This window comes from Leguminivora glycinivorella, chromosome 8 (assembly GCF_023078275.1).
Source record: "Leguminivora glycinivorella isolate SPB_JAAS2020 chromosome 8, LegGlyc_1.1, whole genome shotgun sequence".
In the NCBI taxonomy this organism is placed as follows: domain Eukaryota; kingdom Metazoa; phylum Arthropoda; class Insecta; order Lepidoptera; family Tortricidae; genus Leguminivora; species Leguminivora glycinivorella.
The window spans coordinates 4,818,895-4,836,573 of NC_062978.1; the positions used below are offsets into that span (position 1 = coordinate 4,818,895).

The window sequence follows — 17,679 nt, forward strand, 5'->3', positions numbered from 1 at the left end:
ATCCAACAATATATCACATGTTGGGGTTAGAATGAAAAAAATTATCAACCCCCACTTTACATGTAGGGGAGGTACCCTAATAAAACATTTTTTTCCATAAAAAAAGCGTCTTATATTTAATTTTTCCACGTCGTTACCATTTTTCAAACAATTTGTACACAAAGTGGAAAGTAGGCAAAATAAAATAATGGAAAATTTCGGGACCATTTTTTGTCTCTTGTTTTTTGTCCTAGATGGAAAGGGCTCGTGATTCTCAGTAGGAAAAACATAAAATTTACCTCCTTCTTCTTCACGTGTTTGCACTGCTGATCTGCTGCTCCCCGTGATTTCCACAGCTCCCGTTAGTGTGCTATTTCTATTTAATGGTTTTATACATTTATTTTTTACATACAATTTTGTAGAACGTACGAGTTTTCCTATAATATTGTATAAGCAAAGGCCCGCGAGCGTGCGGAGCGGAGCGCCAGCGCGGAGCGACTGTATCAACCGTATCCTCTGATAGCGCCGTAAATCCAGCGTTGTTTACTTCACGTATATGGGCGAGTCTGTTTTTGACGTTATGATTTTAACACATTCAGTGCTAGACTAGGCGGGTTCTTTGTTCGTAACGGCCTGATATCGGATTCTATGTACGTAAGCGCTTTCGCTCGCGGCTTCTCGCTTATCGGTTACGTTCTTAGCGCGCGTAGCTATTAGCACCGACCGAGGGCTAGCATATGATTGGTGCGTCAGAATCTCGCCGCGACATAAATCAAACGTCTTTTTCGTATTATATGAAGTCATTATCATCATCTCCTTCCTTGTCGTATCCGACAAAGGCGACTCCATTAACAATTATTGTCTATTCTCTGATGTGACTCGCAAACCCAAACTTGGTCTTGGAGATGCGGTCACACGTTGCACAGTGGAGCTGTCCAGACGGGTTGCGGGTATACGTGTAGGAGGGCTTAGGTGGCGTCTTTCGGATATGGCGCTAAGTTAAGATGGTGTGGTCATATCGTGCTTATGAAGAGATTGAAGAGTGAGAGATTGCCCAAAGCACTACTTCTACTCAGAACTCTCTCTTGCGGAAAGCGGAAGCAGGGAGGCCAGTACCTGCGCCATAAAGATGTTCTCAAGCGCTACCTCGTCGCTTGCGGTATACCGACTGACAGCTGGGAGAAAATTGCGTTACAAAGGTTTGAATGGCGTTCTAGTGTCCATAAGAAAGTGCACGAATTTGAGCAGCAGCGGTTGGAAAACCTGGATTTATTAATTAATGTCATAAAGACGGGTAGTTCATCTCGTGACAACATAATCTCGCGCCAATCATGTACTAGTCTTGTTGGTAGTGACACGTTGAACTAACGAACGACTTTATTGTGCTTTGATGATGATGATTTTCAACCATGGCGATTAGTATCTCGACTCCTACCTTAGTAGTTTCACGCTCCCAAAGCCCAAAGGTGGCTCATGTATCTTAACAATATAAAGATACATGACGGCATAAGCCTGGATATTTTTATGACGTCTCTTTTGCATTTAAAATGCCTCATTTAAGAGGTTTCGAACAGTTGTTCACTCCTCGAAATGCTATTCCGTAGCCTCAAAGAACTCCAAAAATATCATACAACCAGTTATAATAAAATGGGTCAGTCTTTATCTCTTTAAATACAGATCCTAAGTAAAGAAATAAACAAATAAGACCGAATAAAGAGAATGCAGACCCGCTATTTGAAAAGCTGAAATATATCCCGTGCAATTTGTAAATGAACAGGAAACAGCTTTGTATGGAAATGAGAACTTTATTGAGCCCTTAGGGAAAATTATCTTCCTTTCGCCCTTTTAAAAACTTAATGGTATCGTGAAACATAACCGTTGAGCTGCTTCGCGAGTTTTAGGGTAGTCGCTCATTGGAGAATAGGGCATTTATGAACGTTAGGGTAAAACAATAGGGATGACGACTACATAAAAAAATGGCATTCTGTTTAGTCTGTCAGTTAGATCGTCCAAAAATACTGAACACATATTTTTCGCTTTTTCTAATTAATGAAAAAATACAAAGATACAAATATAGAGCATCAAAGTTCCAGAGTGGGGGCTTGTGACGTCACTTCTAAGTAAAAATTGTACCTAGGTGTGACGATACGCGAAACTTCAACGCACTGTACCGTCGTCATTTTTCGTTTACGAGAAAAAATAAAAAATACGGATCTAAAATTCTTTGATAATCTAACTGACGGACTAATTAATTAGTATTTTTTAGTCGTCTCGCCTAGTGTAATTAGAAAGCATTAAAATATCAACAAGAATAAGGAACAGAGGGCCGATTATTGAATGTCGACCATTTCTTTTGAGAACTCATAACAGAATCGGAAACTATTGTCCCAGATTTGTAAATTCACATTTTTGATACATTTGTTTTGAAGTATGTTGCGATGTGGCTAAAACGTATCGTTTGCCAAATCTAACGATTAATTTCGAATTGGTTGAATCGATTAGGCCCTATGTACAAGGAGGCGCTTAAACAAATATACGATTTCTATCAACTTAGTGAAATGTCATTTGAATCGAAATGACAGACTCTGCCACAGCATAATAAGTCAATCCTGGGTGATAAATTAATATCGTAAAATACTCACTAACGAAGATCCGCAAAAATGTAACATGTATTAGATTATGTTTAAAGTAAGCGAAATATTGTTTTTAAGTGCTTGATTTTTTAAATATTATTACAGGATTTTATTTAAAATTTCATTAGGTTGCGCGAGTTTACGTTTTGTGGACGCTGTCATGTGTCAAACAGAGGTTCTTACAAATCTGGGACAATAGTAGTCATTACCACTAGATTTAAAATTACTAGCTAGGTCTTCTTTTTCAAAAATAACATTTCTTCGTTTTCCACAGAGCATCAAACAGCGAAATCGTGCGTTCGAAATTAAAAAATCGGTCCCCCATTTAATTTGGTTTTCGTTGAATCCAGTGATTAGTAAATTTTATGAATCTAAGTGTGTTGTATGCATACTGCATGCAGGTTTTTCTATTAACTTTGTTGACATATGTCTATATTTTCGATTGTCTTTCATTCCTTGAATAGATATTGTTTTAGAAGCACGCATTTTCAATTATTCCCGTTATTCCCGAAGCGTAGTCCCATATTTAACATTAAGCATGAAAACATTTACCAAGTAACTGACATTAAATCGGATATCGTGAGTGGTGTGTGTAGACAAGGTGACAACCCCAGCGGTCCAGTGTACAAGAGAATATTCAAAAAAATAAGGTTCGAAACGTCAGGTAAAAGCTTAACGTAGGATTTCCTCGTTACTTGAACTATTATCACTATTCATACTATTATAATATTCTGTGGGCTTGTATTCTAGGTACAGTGTATCAGTATGCAACTGGCTTTAGCCCTTTCTCATGGGGCCATAATAGGCGCTGAAAACATCCGTTTTGAGAGATGTAATATGAGTTGAGCTCATTAATACTCACTATATTTTACGATAGAAGGGAGACCAGAGCCTTTACCAAGGTTTTTGACGTTTGAAGGATACTAAGCTATTCTCTAAGAGCGTAAATGTCGGATATAATTCATTTTATAGAAAAAGGAAATAGCGCCTCAAACGGTTACTAAATGCAAATACAACCAAAAATTAATAATAATAATATTTCTCTACCTCTGGCTTGCCTTGGCTGGCCGTCCAGAGTGGAGTCGTTAAGGCTACATGCCCCAGGGGTGGAAGTGAAAATTTGCGTAAGACGCGAGCTGGTACAGTGGCTTAACGGCCACTGGGCAGAAAGCGGTGTACACCTCTCGACACCCTTGAGTTCTCACACCGGTGTTGCCCTTGAGCCATCTTGGATGTCGCTTTTTGTGGGGGCCCATCTTGTGGGGACGAGTCACCGTCTGCCAGAAATAAAATTGGATACCATTTTATTAGGCAGGCGTCCGGTTTTTTATCCCATAGCCCAGTATTTAGTCCATCACTTTCATCCAATAGCCCAGTTCATTTTAGGTTCCATTAACTCTTAAATAGTCCTTACACCCTGGCGGGTGTTGCCTCTGCGTGTGTCCCATGATACGGGTAAGGGCAACACCCACTCGGTGTACCCCTTACATTTCATTAAAGTGTCAAAAGGGCCTCTACGCGTTGGCTTCGGTCCCGCGCACGCCTCCCAAAGGTCCGGAACACTATTGTTCCGTGATGGGAAAGACATACAAATAATAATATAATTTATTTATTCAGATTACTAGGAATTAAGTCGGTACGTTATCGAGTATCTATTAATAATCTATTTTAAGTGCGTTTTCATATTACCTATCCGATCCGGTATAGGATGTAGGACAGATATACTATAACAGTATATTATATTCGAGTCGTCGGCAACCCGAACCCTCCTTAGAACTAGTACACTCCTTTTTGCTGTGAAGGTACTTAACACAGCAAAAGAAAGGTGTACAAGTTTCTAATAGGTTGGCAACGCGCATGTGACACTCCTTGAGTTGCAGGCGTCCATAAGTTACGGTGACCGCTTTCCATCGATGTTTGCCACTGACGTAGTATAAAAAAATATTTAAAACGTCATCTTAGACATCTGCCTTTGACATATTTCCTATATTATATCCAATATTGGATCGGATAATGTGAAAGCGCTCATGGTAAGGGCGAGAGATGAGATAGTTAGGGTGGTATTCTATATCAAATGCCCATGAAATCCGCAGTGCCCAAGAAACGATATCAATATCATGCATTCCCTTTTTACTTCCCTGTAAAACAAAATAAACGCCGATCGAAACGCAAGTAACGCAACCTACCTCTCTGTCGCACCACGCCAATACGGAAGAGCTATACTTAGTGATAGTAAGCTATGATACAGATATTATCGTAAGCGTTTGTGCATTTGGCTACGTACTCTGTTGCCTCTATCACATACTTACCTCGCCTGAGCTCGGCAAGCGAAGGGATGAAGATGGAAGCCCTTTAAGACGGCCATCGTTTGCAGTAATGAGGAGGCCTGCCGCCAAATTGCTTGTAACTAGGTAGTTTATATCATGTGGCCTGCTTTTTGACGGTTCGGTTGATATCGAGTTGGCAAGACTTAGGTACATCTATCTAAATATATAAAAGAAGAAGCTGACTGACTGACTGACTGACTGACTGACTGACTGACTGACTGACATATCAACGCACAGCCGAAACCGCTGGTCCTAGAGATTTCAAATTTGGCACGTAGGTTCCTGATGTAGTGTAGAGGAGCACTAAGAAAGGATTTTCCAAAATTCACCTCCTAAGGGGGTCAAATGGGGGTTCAAAGTTTGTATGGGGAAACAAGATTAGTTTGACTATTTTATTCGAAACTTCACAGGAAGATTCCTTAAGACATATGACTGAATACGTGGCTGATGGAACGACTCTTTTAAATTGAAATGAGTCTGCTCGATTTCGATGACATTCATAATTTCCAATACGATACGAGTATACCTATCGCGTTCGTTGGCCATCCTTCCTGCGTAATAGGCGCGCGACACGACTGCACTCGGAGCGTGTGGCTGCGCGACTGTCCTTCGATTGGTTAACAACAAACGGCTAGACGATTTACAACTACTGCTTCTGCCAAATGGTTGGCAGAGCACGCCTCGCTACCAAGGAAGTTGAATGGTCATGCAGAATTTGGTTCCAACTGCTTGCTACATGGCTTAAACCGCTGTTTTTCTGCCAAGGCCATCTTGCAGAAACTGTGGTTGTCTGCCGTCTGGCACAGGCATTAAAATTCTTATGCGACGCAGGAAGGATGGCCAACGAACGCGATAGGTATTACTCGTATTGGAAATTATGAATGTTATCGAAATCGAGCAGACTCATTTCAATTTAAAAGAGTCGTTCCGTCAGCCACCGCTTCATCCAAATGTTTTTCTTTTTCTCAGTTGCATCACAATCTAGCAAAAGAAACTCCAACTTTTTCAAATTTCTATAAACAAGGAGCCATAGCGTTTCTATACGAGTTTCACGCTCGTTCGCCCAGCACAAGCGCTACAAACACACTGAAGTTTTGGACTTGTTGTAAACCATGTAGACAGCCGCGCTTCTACGTCGCTTCTGCCACACCTCGGACACTGGTGATCAAATATATGAAAGAGGCGCGTTCCTAGCACACAGTCTAAGCTCGTGTAGGTTAACGCGTACTATGCTTGTATGAGTGAAATATGACAGGTCGACTGGTCGCGTTTCTGACAGGCGGTAACTGTGAGGTAACCGAGAGGGGGTGGGTGGCACTTTCAGTGGGGAGCGGGAGTGACCATACAGTACGATAGTACTCTTTATTATACTGTGCTTCTGCCAAGGCCATCTTGCAGAAAAGGTGGTTGTCTGCCGTCTGGTGTGCCAGCCTGTGGGCTTTAAAACCACTGTTTTTCTGCCAAGGTCATCTTGCAGAAACGGTGGTTGTCTGCCGTCTGGCACAGGCATTACACTTTTCTTTTTCAAAACTAACACTGTGTATTTTTTAGACAGCTGGATTTTTCACTATTATTTACTAGCTACCCACTCTGCACGGGAAGCATGGTCGCGCGATATACGATAAAATACGATAGGGACGGCCTGCTATTTTATCGTCTATCGCGCGACCATGCTTCCCGTGCTGCACGGGAAGCATGGTCGCGCGATAGACGATAAAATAGCAGGCCGTCCCTGTCGCACTATTTGTAAGTGCGATAGGGACGGCCTGATATTTTATCGTCTATCGCGCGACCATGATTCCCGTGCTGGTTTCGCACGGACGTAATATTGTATCTGCTTATTGTTTATTATGTATTGTCTTAATAAAAGAATATTTAAGTGTATCTAGTATCTACCCTCCAAATCTCTGCTTACGTAATTAAAACAACAAAACCAATAGCAGACATTGTAATAGGCGACCAAAAACAGGTAAACCTTATCAAGTATAAATACTTTGTTTACATCGACATACAATAGAAGCCTTTATATACAGCTTTACCTATTTAACTACCTACGTACATTGTGTTTTTGTATCAGAATATTACCTGGCCGTCATGGCACATGGTTGTTCCCACGGGTTATCTGGCTCTTGTGACTTTCATGTGTTCGATGATGAATTCATAACTTGTTATGGTTTTTATTATATTTTGATATGGCCCGTATACCGCTTAGGTAGTACCGGGCGGTGATGGGTCTAAGAATTTCACCATGCACCCACTTTCCCCGTGGGTGTCGTCAAATAGACTGTAGGTTCAATTGTTGCTAGCATCGGCACTGTAATTATCATAATTTCGCTTTGTTTCAACCCCTTAATTGCTGACAGTGTGCAGCGGTACTGAAACTTAAGCTTTATGGGCTCTACCCTGCTCTTAGGAATGTAGGTATATGAATGTTTGATCATAACTTCAACTGGCACCAAGCCGAAGGCTTACTGTGTACACTGAACAGCGAAGTTTGCGGGCTCTTTTACTTGTAGGCTTGTAATTTTGTATTCAGGCGTCTTGTCGACTCAATTAATTAACCGATTCGATAAGTGTTCCATTTTTGAAAACTTTACACTGTATCGGCGAACAGCTTTAATCATATTAAAATGACACGCCTGGCTTGTCATACGCCACACGTAAAAACCTTGATGACACGCTTCTCGTGTCATCCGCACAGAAACGATTAATGAAAGCAACAAATGATGGTGATGGTGGTAGGCTATCAGGAACACAAAGGTAAGTGAAAGCGGCTTTCGCTGCTTTATGCTATCAAATGCAAGTCTCAGACATCTCACTAGTAATTAACAATGACATTAACTCTGAAAGTCATATCAAATTGTGAAAACAGAATTGGCGCGATTGATAAAAAACAACTCTGACCCGAATAACAAATTCAATAAATACGGGTACCTGCGTAGAAGTACGTATATTGTGCCAAAGCGTTGTCCCGAGATCGTTTCCGCCTCGTTCGCTGGCCAAAACAATTATTTTTCCTTTACACGCTCTTTCATACAGGGTGCACGTTTAGAAGATACATAAATGAAGATTGGAATGGGAGTCCGGAGTATCAATATTATGATACGTAACTTTGGAAACAAATTTAATTATATTACAAAATATCTGTCCGGTTCCTCCGGGCGTGTTTGGCTGAAGGATTAGCCCAGAGGGCTTTAAGGGGTTAGCCCGGTTTGCTGAAGACGCCTGTTTGAATCCGATTTTCACTACTACTTACCACTAGGTGTCCCTCGCTTAACAAACGTATATGACATCTTATTTATAAGGGGAGTATCCGAACTATAACCTTTAACAAAATATACAGTAAACTTCTAGTAGCCATTTGAATACTAAAATGAAATTAGTAACCAGTTAAGAAACGTTATACCTAAAGTGCAATTTTGTCACTGACTACAATGTGGGCCTTTTATACATTAGGTAAATGAGTTTACCTATCGCAAACATCGTAATTGCTCTCCACTTGATTATGAAATAATTTATTAGAGACTTAGGAAATAAACTTTCTTAGAACCATCTCGTACAGTCATCTATGTAATATGACAAGCACAAGCATGTCACATATTTTTACGACTTTCGATAAAAGCAACATATTATTGCTGGTCATTGCGCCCTCTCTAACTTATTACAGGCCCCGTTATTAAATCTTTTCTTATAAAACTTTTCCAATATAAAAGTTTTTAAGGAACTTTGCCTTATATTGTTTCGGGTTGATTTTTTTCTAAATTCGAAGTTCTGATAACTTGAATGTTGGTTTGTTGTTAAGTTTGTGAAAAATAGTACTTAGACTAGACTCAAATTATGATACGATGCTCGTATTGTTTTTTTTTTCACGGTTTTCCTCATTATTATAACCATGTTTTTTTAGTTTATGGCTTTTTGATAAATTAATTGTATTTAATTTCCGAGAGCCTTAAAAAAGCGCTGGTGGCCCGGCGGTAAGAGCGTGCGACTTATGCTTGCCTGCCTACAGTTAGCATTAAAAGTAGAATAGAATAGAATAGAATAGAATATCTTTATTGCGAACCATGGTACACGTAGAGTTGTTACATTTCATTAAAATAGAGCGACATGGCGCCCTGAGAGGGCATTGCAAAGCAGTCTTATATCTAGTTATCGTAAAACAAAACAAATACTTAAAAGTAGTGTTTACATATTAGCGAATTATTTTGTCCTAGCCTATTTTTGTATTCAGTAAGTAGGAAGACTTACTAATATTTAGGTATACTCAAGAGAGCACATAGGTTAGGAAAATAATAGTTATTAGTAGTATCTTAAGTATATCTAGTTATAAACATTTGTCCTCCATATACTCTTGGACGGAATAATATGCCTTTGATATTAAAAGTGTTTTTAATTTTGATGAGAATGAGTTAAGGTTTTTTATATTTCTAATATTGTTTGGCAGTTTATTATAAATCTGTATCGCTCTGAAATATGGGCCGTTTTTATAGATATCTAAAATTGGTTCCGGGGGAGAGAGCTTATCATTACGACGTGCACTTTTACAAAATTCAAATAAATGTATGTTCTTTCTGACAAAGTTTGAAATTTCGAAGATGTAGAGAGATGGGAGAGTTAAAATTTGAAGGTTAGTGAAAAGTTTTTTGCAGCTGTCAGTTTGTTTTTTATTGGTTAGTGTCTTTATAAATATATGTTTATGATTCTGAGTTTGAAAAAAATAGACTGAGACATTACCAAACGCAAATTGTAAATATCTGCAAGAATATTTCAGACTGTCATCTCGAAGTACTTTATGAAAATTATGAGTGATGTTGACTGCAACACCCCGAGTGTTAGTCCAGTAAGAATACTTAAAATTTTGTGTACCCGATAAAATATCACCATGTATGTGATATACCTACATTTTTTATATTAAATCTTTTCTTATAAAACTTTTCCAATATAAAAGTTTTTAAGGAACTTTGCCTTATATTGTTTCGGGTTGATGTTTTTCTAAATTCGAAGTTCTGATAACTTGAATGTTGGTTTGTTGTTAAGTTTGTGAAAAATAGTACTTAGACTAGACTCAAATTATGATACGATGCTCGTATTGTTTTTTTTTTCACGGTTTTCCTCATTATTATAACCATGTTTTTTTAGTTTATGGCTTTTTGATAAATTAATTGTATTTAATTTCCGAGAGCCTTAAAAAGGCGCTGGTGGCCCGGCGGTAAGAGCGTGCGACTTTCAATCCGGAGGTAGCAGGTTCGAACCCCGGCTCGTACCAATGAGTTTTTCGGAACTTATATGCCGTTTTATTACAACAATATTATCATTCCGTATCAGCGAGAAACATACGATAATATTATTTTGCTTGCCGCCTTTGCAAACTTATTTGCAAAAGGCTTTACTTTCTCTGAAGCTGACTGTCCGTACCAAATCAAATGCACGCTCTCAAAGCTCTTTATTTTTAGGAGAGGAAAAAATATAAGAGCGGTTTCGCAATACAGCAGCGTTTTCAATACAGATGGCTATCTGAAATTTCGATATTGGTACGTAGCCAAATGAACAAACACTTACTATAATATCGTTATTTATTTCTATCTCTACCGTTCTTCCGTATTGGCGCGACAAAGCCAGACTGCGTTTTGGACGACATCTATTGTCAACGATTGTCATTCCGTTAGGCCACCTGACAAAAAAATTAACCATTACTTACTAAGTAAGTATGGCACAGCAAAAAGCACCATCTGTACTGAAAAAGAAAAAGTTTCAAGTAGGTAACATCCGGTATATATGACCAAAGACAAGTATGTAACTCTGTATAGACTGTCTCTGTATAAAGTCTAAGAAAAAAATGTACCTCAAAGCCATAGAGAAAAAGGTACGGTGTACGGTGACCTAGATGGCATTACACCTTTGGGGAACGCTCGGCTAGATGGCGCTAATATTAATATTTGACATTTTAACACATATCAAGCTAAGAATATGGACCAAATTGTGAAAACTGAGGTTCAAAAGTTTTAAGCTTGTGTCAAGAGATGGCAATCCATGCACTGCGATTACACATTTGACTTTGACAGTAAGTGCGTTTTCACATTATCCGATCCGATATCGGATGTGTGGATGACACACATAACAGTGAATATAATGAATTTGTCCTTTTCAGATACGGAACATATAATGAAGATAACATCCTAACAAATGACACACACACACACACACACACACACACACACACACACACACACACACACACACACACACACACACACACACACACACACACACACACACACACACACACACACACACACACACACACACACACACACACACACACACACACACACACACACACACACACACACACACACACACACACACACACACACACACACACACACACACACACACACACACACACACACACACACACACACACACACACACACACACACACACACACACACACACACACACACACACACACACACACACACACACACACACACACACACACACACACACACACACACACACACACACACACACACACACACACACACACACACACACACACACACACACACACACACACACACACACACACACACACACACACACACACACACACACACACACACACACACACACACACACACACACACACACACACACACACATACAACCTCACGCATAAACATAATTATTCTCTCTCACACACACACAACCACACACACTTTCTGACGTGGTGAATGTATAAATTTAAATATCCAATTAGAATTAGTTTTTGCATGTTTAGTTTGTTTAGTTTTAATTTATTTTTAGTATCCAATAGAAAAAAAAAATTGTTGTCTTATGCCGCTTATGTAAAATCTTTCTGTTAACCGTACGATTTCCCTCACGGGACAGGCCTAGCCTAGTGTGGTAGTCAGTATAAAATGTAACTTTGTATACCTTAAATTTGGAAATAAACCATTTTTATTTTATTTTTTTTATTTTATTTTATGTAGGACCGATATCCCATACGTTACAGGCGCCATCTTGGATTTATTGTATTGAAATCCTGCCGACATCCGATATCGGATCGGATAATGTGAAAACGGACTAACTCTCTATAATACTCGATCCTGTTTGATATGACTAAACTAGTGTCAAAGACTATCCAACACTGAAAAATCAGCACTTATAGTTTAGCTTAAGGTGTCCTAATTGACAGATTAAAGTCGACGAGTAGAAAAAAAAAACAATTATTTTCAACAATCTTTAATGTCCTTCATCAATAGCGATGTCCATTGAGGGCGGTTCGTAGTTGTGGTCGATCGTCCTGGTGGCCACGATGTGTTTGTACACGAGCGCCGACTTGCGAGGTGTGCGCGTGCGCGCGGGCGACGAGAAGTCCACTTCGTATAACCCGAAACGCTCTCTGTAGGAAGAAAATTGAATTGTATAACGTCTCTCAGGAGTCAAGACACAGCGTGATGATCACGACCACTCTGGCAAGTGATACGCAGAAGAAAATAATGTTCAGAACGGATATTGTCGACTCTCGTGAAAATATGTACATTTTAAGTGCTCCAAAGTTTGGCTGGATGAGAGGCGCCCATGACTTCTCTTTGCTGAACAGTTCAGCTCAAGAAGTTTCTGGAAACGCACAGTTGAAAATTGCCAGCCATCTAAGCGATGAAGATAGAAATGTCGGCGATGGCGATAAAAAGTGGCATAATTACCAACACGGGAAGCATGGTTGCGCGATAGACGATAAAATATCAGGCCGTCCCTATCGCACTTACAAATAGTGCTATAGGGACGGCCTGCTATTTTATCACTTATCGCGCGACCATAATTGCCTGCCAAGCCACTCATCCACTTGGTCGTCGTCTTACAGACCCTCATGCGTCGACCAGCTGTCTCAATATGTAACTTAAGTCTCCCACTTACGTGTATCCTCGCATCCACTCAAAGTTGTCCATCAGGCTCCAGGCCATGTATTTCTCAACGCGCACTCCTTCGTCCAGAGCATCTAGCACATCTTCCAGCATAGCGCGGTAGTACCGCACTCGGTCGTCGTCTTGCAGGCCTTCGGGCGTCGACCAGCCGTTCTCCGTCACGTATATGGCTACCCCGTTGTACCGTTTGTGCAGGTGGGTTAGGACGTTGTACATACTCTTCGGGGCTTGCTGTTTGGTGAAAAAATAAAACGGATTCTTACAATGAATAAGGAAAATCCTCTTGCATATCTTCACTACTTTTAAAAAATCTCGTATCTCACGTTGCTTCTCAAAGTTAAAACGCAGTAAGTCTATTTAAGGTCATACGGAGAAGTGTGTCTGGCTTTCACATTTGGCCTGTTTAAATAATGATGTTTATTGAGAGTTCATACGTTTACCGCTAATTGTGACGAAATTACTCCAACATCCATGATAGTATGCTACAAGTAAAGAGCCTATATTTGATTTAAGGTAATAATTAAGTTGTATGACTTGTATGCTTAGTCTTCTTCAATATGTAATTTTCTTATAATTATGAAAAGTTTCTACGTATTAATGATGATAGATGAAGATGTTGAATTAGAACTACTAGAATTTTTTTCTACTCCCGAACTGTTATTCGTCATTTACAGGGTCGTGCATATATCTTTAAAGCCCTACATAAAAGTCTATTCGCATGGTCGCAGAAAAAGTATTGTATGCAACGGTTTTTAACTGAGTCTAAAAATACTCGTGGCGTTTTTATTACTTAGCCTTAAATTGTTACCCATGCCGCTCGTCTTTTTTGACATCCTTTAAACGCCGGTTGCATAAAATACTATTTATTAAATTCAGAAAATCTTACCATCAACCACGATGAAGCACTAGTTGGCCAATCATCAGGTACAAATGATCCAGTATCAATATCGTCGTACATGCTAGGCACCGGAGATTCAAATTTATGATCCGTAGCTGATATTAAAAGAGACGAATAGTGGTTAATCCCCAGGAAATCTGCAGTTCCTTTGACGTATGCCCTCTCTTCTTCAGTGAATTCTGGCAGTCGAGACCTAGGGTAACCTTGTGCCTTGCTCTTGGCAGCGACTTGTTCGGAAAACTCTTTAGGGAACCCTCCTTGTTCAGAGAAAATGGGTTCCGTGTATATCCCCCACTGAAAAAAAAAGAAACGATCTTTGTGTTAAGGTATGGTAAGCATGCAATCCATGTTAAGACCCTGATGATACATTGTGGATATAGATAATAAGAAAACTCAGTGTTCTCTCCATACTTAAATATCAACCCATTAGGGATCGGATATGTCAGTGTCAAAAGTGACGTTTTTGTTTAAAGCACCGATTGTTTATAATATATCCCATCCATATCGTATTTACGGCTAATTCATATTTTCATATTATCTTGCATTGCGAGTAAAACAAAAACACATCTCAAAAGTACTGCAATTTGTACTTCTTACCTGGGCCTGTCTGTTCATTTCAGCGGCTGCCTCATCCTGATCAGAATCCGTCAGAGGCTCAAATGAACTAATAGCGACGGTGATGCCGCACAGCCCACCCTGGCTGGGCCTAAAGTCGTTGTTATACGCGTGGTACGCCTTCGCATGAGCTATCAGCAAGTGCTTCGCGCACAGGTAGTCTCCTACACCAGCCGCGTTCAGCTGCGGGGCCATGGTGGTAGCGCCGTAGCCTTGGTAACATACTTCTTTAGGCTCGTTAAACGTGATCCAATCTTTAACTCTGTCACCGAATAATTCGTAAGCCAATCTAGCGTAATCTTCAAACCATTCAGTTATGAGAGGGTTGGCAAAACCTCCTAGATCTTGCAAACTTTGAGGCAAGTCCCAGTGGTATAACGTGACCATGGGTTGAATATTGTATTTGAGCATCTCATTGATGTAGTTGTTGTAAAAGTCGACGGCGGCTTGATTGATTTGGTTGGTGAAGGCTGAAGGCAGGAGCCTGGACCATGATAGGGAGAAGCGATACGCGTCTAGTCCCAGCTCTCGCATCATCTCGACGTCTCGCTTGTAGTTGTGATAGGTGTCTGCAGCTACATCGCCATTGCTCTGGTCCACGATTACATGAGGTCTGTTGTGGGTCATGTGATCCCAGATGTTTTCGCTTTTACCTGAATAAAATCAACCAAATTTCATGGTATTATTTTTATTATTAAATTAATTAAACAAATATAACACAATGGAGTATGGACTAACAAATAAATACTTAAAATAAAAACTTTAAATTAAATTAAAAACTAGCCTTAATTTATAACTTAACCGAAACCCTTTAATTACAATCAAAAATGATAAACTATGTAAATAAAAATTAAAACTAAAAATAGCCTAAATAAAAACCACCTAAAACAAAACTAAAATAAAAATTCTAAGAACAAATTAAAATATTTTCTATGAAAATAATATTTTTAAGTAGTCACACTAGCGGCGGGCGGGTTGTCTAGTGGTGAAGACGTTAGCCGCGTAAGCTGAAGACCCGGGTTCGATTCCCGGCTCGGCCACCAGTGGGCCTTGTCGTTTTTTCTTTCGTGTATGATATCTATTAAAATTTATAGTCACACTAGGTACCTACTATTTTCTTTGTATATGACATTTATTTCATGTTTATGACCAAGGCCTCCAAGTGTCCCGAGCTGGAATCGAACCAGCGTCCTCCGTTTACCGGATAGATACCTAAACGGCTCGGCCATCGGGTCACGAAGGCAAGGGTCGAAAATTCCAAGTATATGACATTTCCGAAGGCTCGCGGCGCCCTCTTACCATCCCTGAGGTAGAACAGTATGGTTCGACCTCCTAGCTGAATCAACTCAGGTGATTACAAGCTAGCACACAGAGAAAAATATAAAAAACCGGCCAAGAGCGTGTCGGGCCACGCTCAGTGTAAGGTTCCGTAGTTTTCCGTATTTTTCTCAAAAACTACTGAACCTATCAAGTTCAAAACAATTTTCCTAGAAAGTCCTTATAAAGTTCTACTTTTGTGATTTTTTTCATATTTTTTAAACATATGGTTCAAAAGTTAGAGGGGGGAAGAGCACTTTTTTTTCTTTTAGGAGCGATTATTTCCGAAAATATTAATATTATCAAAAAACGATTTTAGTAAACCCTTATTCATTTTTAAATACCTATCCAACAATATATCACACGTTGGGGTTGGAATGAAAAAAAATATCAACCCCCACTTTACATGTAGGGGGGGTACCCTAATAAAACATTTTTTTCCATTTTTTATTTTTGCACTTTGTTGACGTGATTGATATACATATTGGTACCAAATTTCAGCTTTCTAGTGCTAACGGTTACTGAGATTATCCGCGGACGGACGGACGGACGGACGGACAGACAGACATGGCGAAACTATACGGAACCCTAAAAATTCCCCCTTCGGCAATGTTCCGTAGATGCTGGCAGCATTACCTCGCTGAATCGCAATGCTTATATGCAATGCAATGCGAGCTAAAAACCACAAATCAATTAACTACTTAGATGGAGTACAATCTAGGTTATCTACAAAATATAAGCCCTTTTTTATTACCTATGTAGGTGTTATTCAGTATGATATCGCTACCTTTTATTTTAATTAGGTCAGCAATTACACCCCGACTTCTACATAATGGTAAGCGACAGTATGTAAATCCATAACAAACAGGGACGAGACAACTTACCATCTTCGTTCCACGCGCCCTCTATCTGGTAGGAAGCGGTGGCCGTACCAAATACGAAACCTTCGAGGAACTTTCTCGACTACTTTGTGTGGGCAGCATTGCTGCCGGTGCCGAGAGCCAACGCTGTCAAACTGTAATAGTTGGTCGTTAGTCAAAGGATAAAACTGAAATACTTGAGTAGATTGCTAACCAAGGGATATTTCCGCGTAGCTGTCAAATCTTCCTTCTCGAGTCAATTCCTAGCTTTATTAAAAAAAAATCTAAGCGCTTACCCTAAAACCACCGCTAACCGCATGTTTATTCAATTTGATACATCTCAACAGTTGCTGTCACTTATATTGTACAAACACTAGCACTTGAGTCTTAATCCATGTCCCCCCCACATACTGTTTTCATAGAGATACAGAACTTAGATTTATCTTGAATGATTGCTACTACCTTATCGGAATCTAATCTATTCCTCCGACTTTACACGACTGCCAAGAGACACGTATCCCGGTATTTCGATGTCTTAGGGACCGGCCACATCAGACCGTTGCGTGTCTCGGGGCGCGCAACGGACGTCGGCGCCACGCCACCCGAGTGTAATTCAAAAAGCGTCTCCTCAGTACATTTTGTATAGGAAGGACGTAAGGCGCGCCCCAGGCGGCGTGGCGGCGGCGTGGCGCGCGCCGCGCCGCCTGGGGGCGCGTCTTACGTCTAAAATAAACACAACGGACGTGGCGTGGCGCGGGCGTGGCGAGGACGAGGCGCGGACGGGGCGCGGACGCAATCTAAATTACACATAAGAGGCGAAAACACGGCGCGATGCGTCATTATACAGGCTGATTTTGTTGCGGAAACATATTAATATTATCAAAAAAACAATCTTAGTAAACCCTTACTCATTTTTTAATACCTATCCAACAATGTATCACACGTTGGGGTTGGAATGAAAAAAAATATCAGCCCCCACTTTACATGTAGGGGGGGTACCCTAATAAAACATTTTTTATTTTTGCACTTTGTTGGCGTGATTGATATACATATTGTTACCAAATTTCAGCTTTCTAGTGCTTACGGTTACTGAGATTATCCGCGGACGGACGGACGGAC

The 17,679-nt window shown here is 40.1% G+C and overlaps 1 protein-coding gene across 1 annotated transcript; it reads right to left on the reverse strand.

Moving 5' to 3' along the window:
* Window positions 1-12,177: 12,177 nt before the first annotated feature.
* LOC125228875 (myrosinase 1-like) lies at window positions 12,178-16,944 on the reverse strand. The gene is made up of 6 exons (XM_048133574.1): window positions 16,857-16,944; window positions 16,585-16,715; window positions 14,366-15,036; window positions 13,757-14,062; window positions 12,863-13,101; window positions 12,178-12,347 (listed from the first exon to the last, which is right to left on the reverse strand). The coding sequence occupies exons 3-6, from the start codon at window positions 15,008-15,010 to the stop codon at window positions 12,188-12,190; spliced, it is 1,350 nt and encodes a 449-aa protein (XP_047989531.1). The 5' UTR covers window positions 15,011-15,036; window positions 16,585-16,715; window positions 16,857-16,944; the 3' UTR covers window positions 12,178-12,187.
* Window positions 16,945-17,679: the final 735 nt, after the last annotated feature.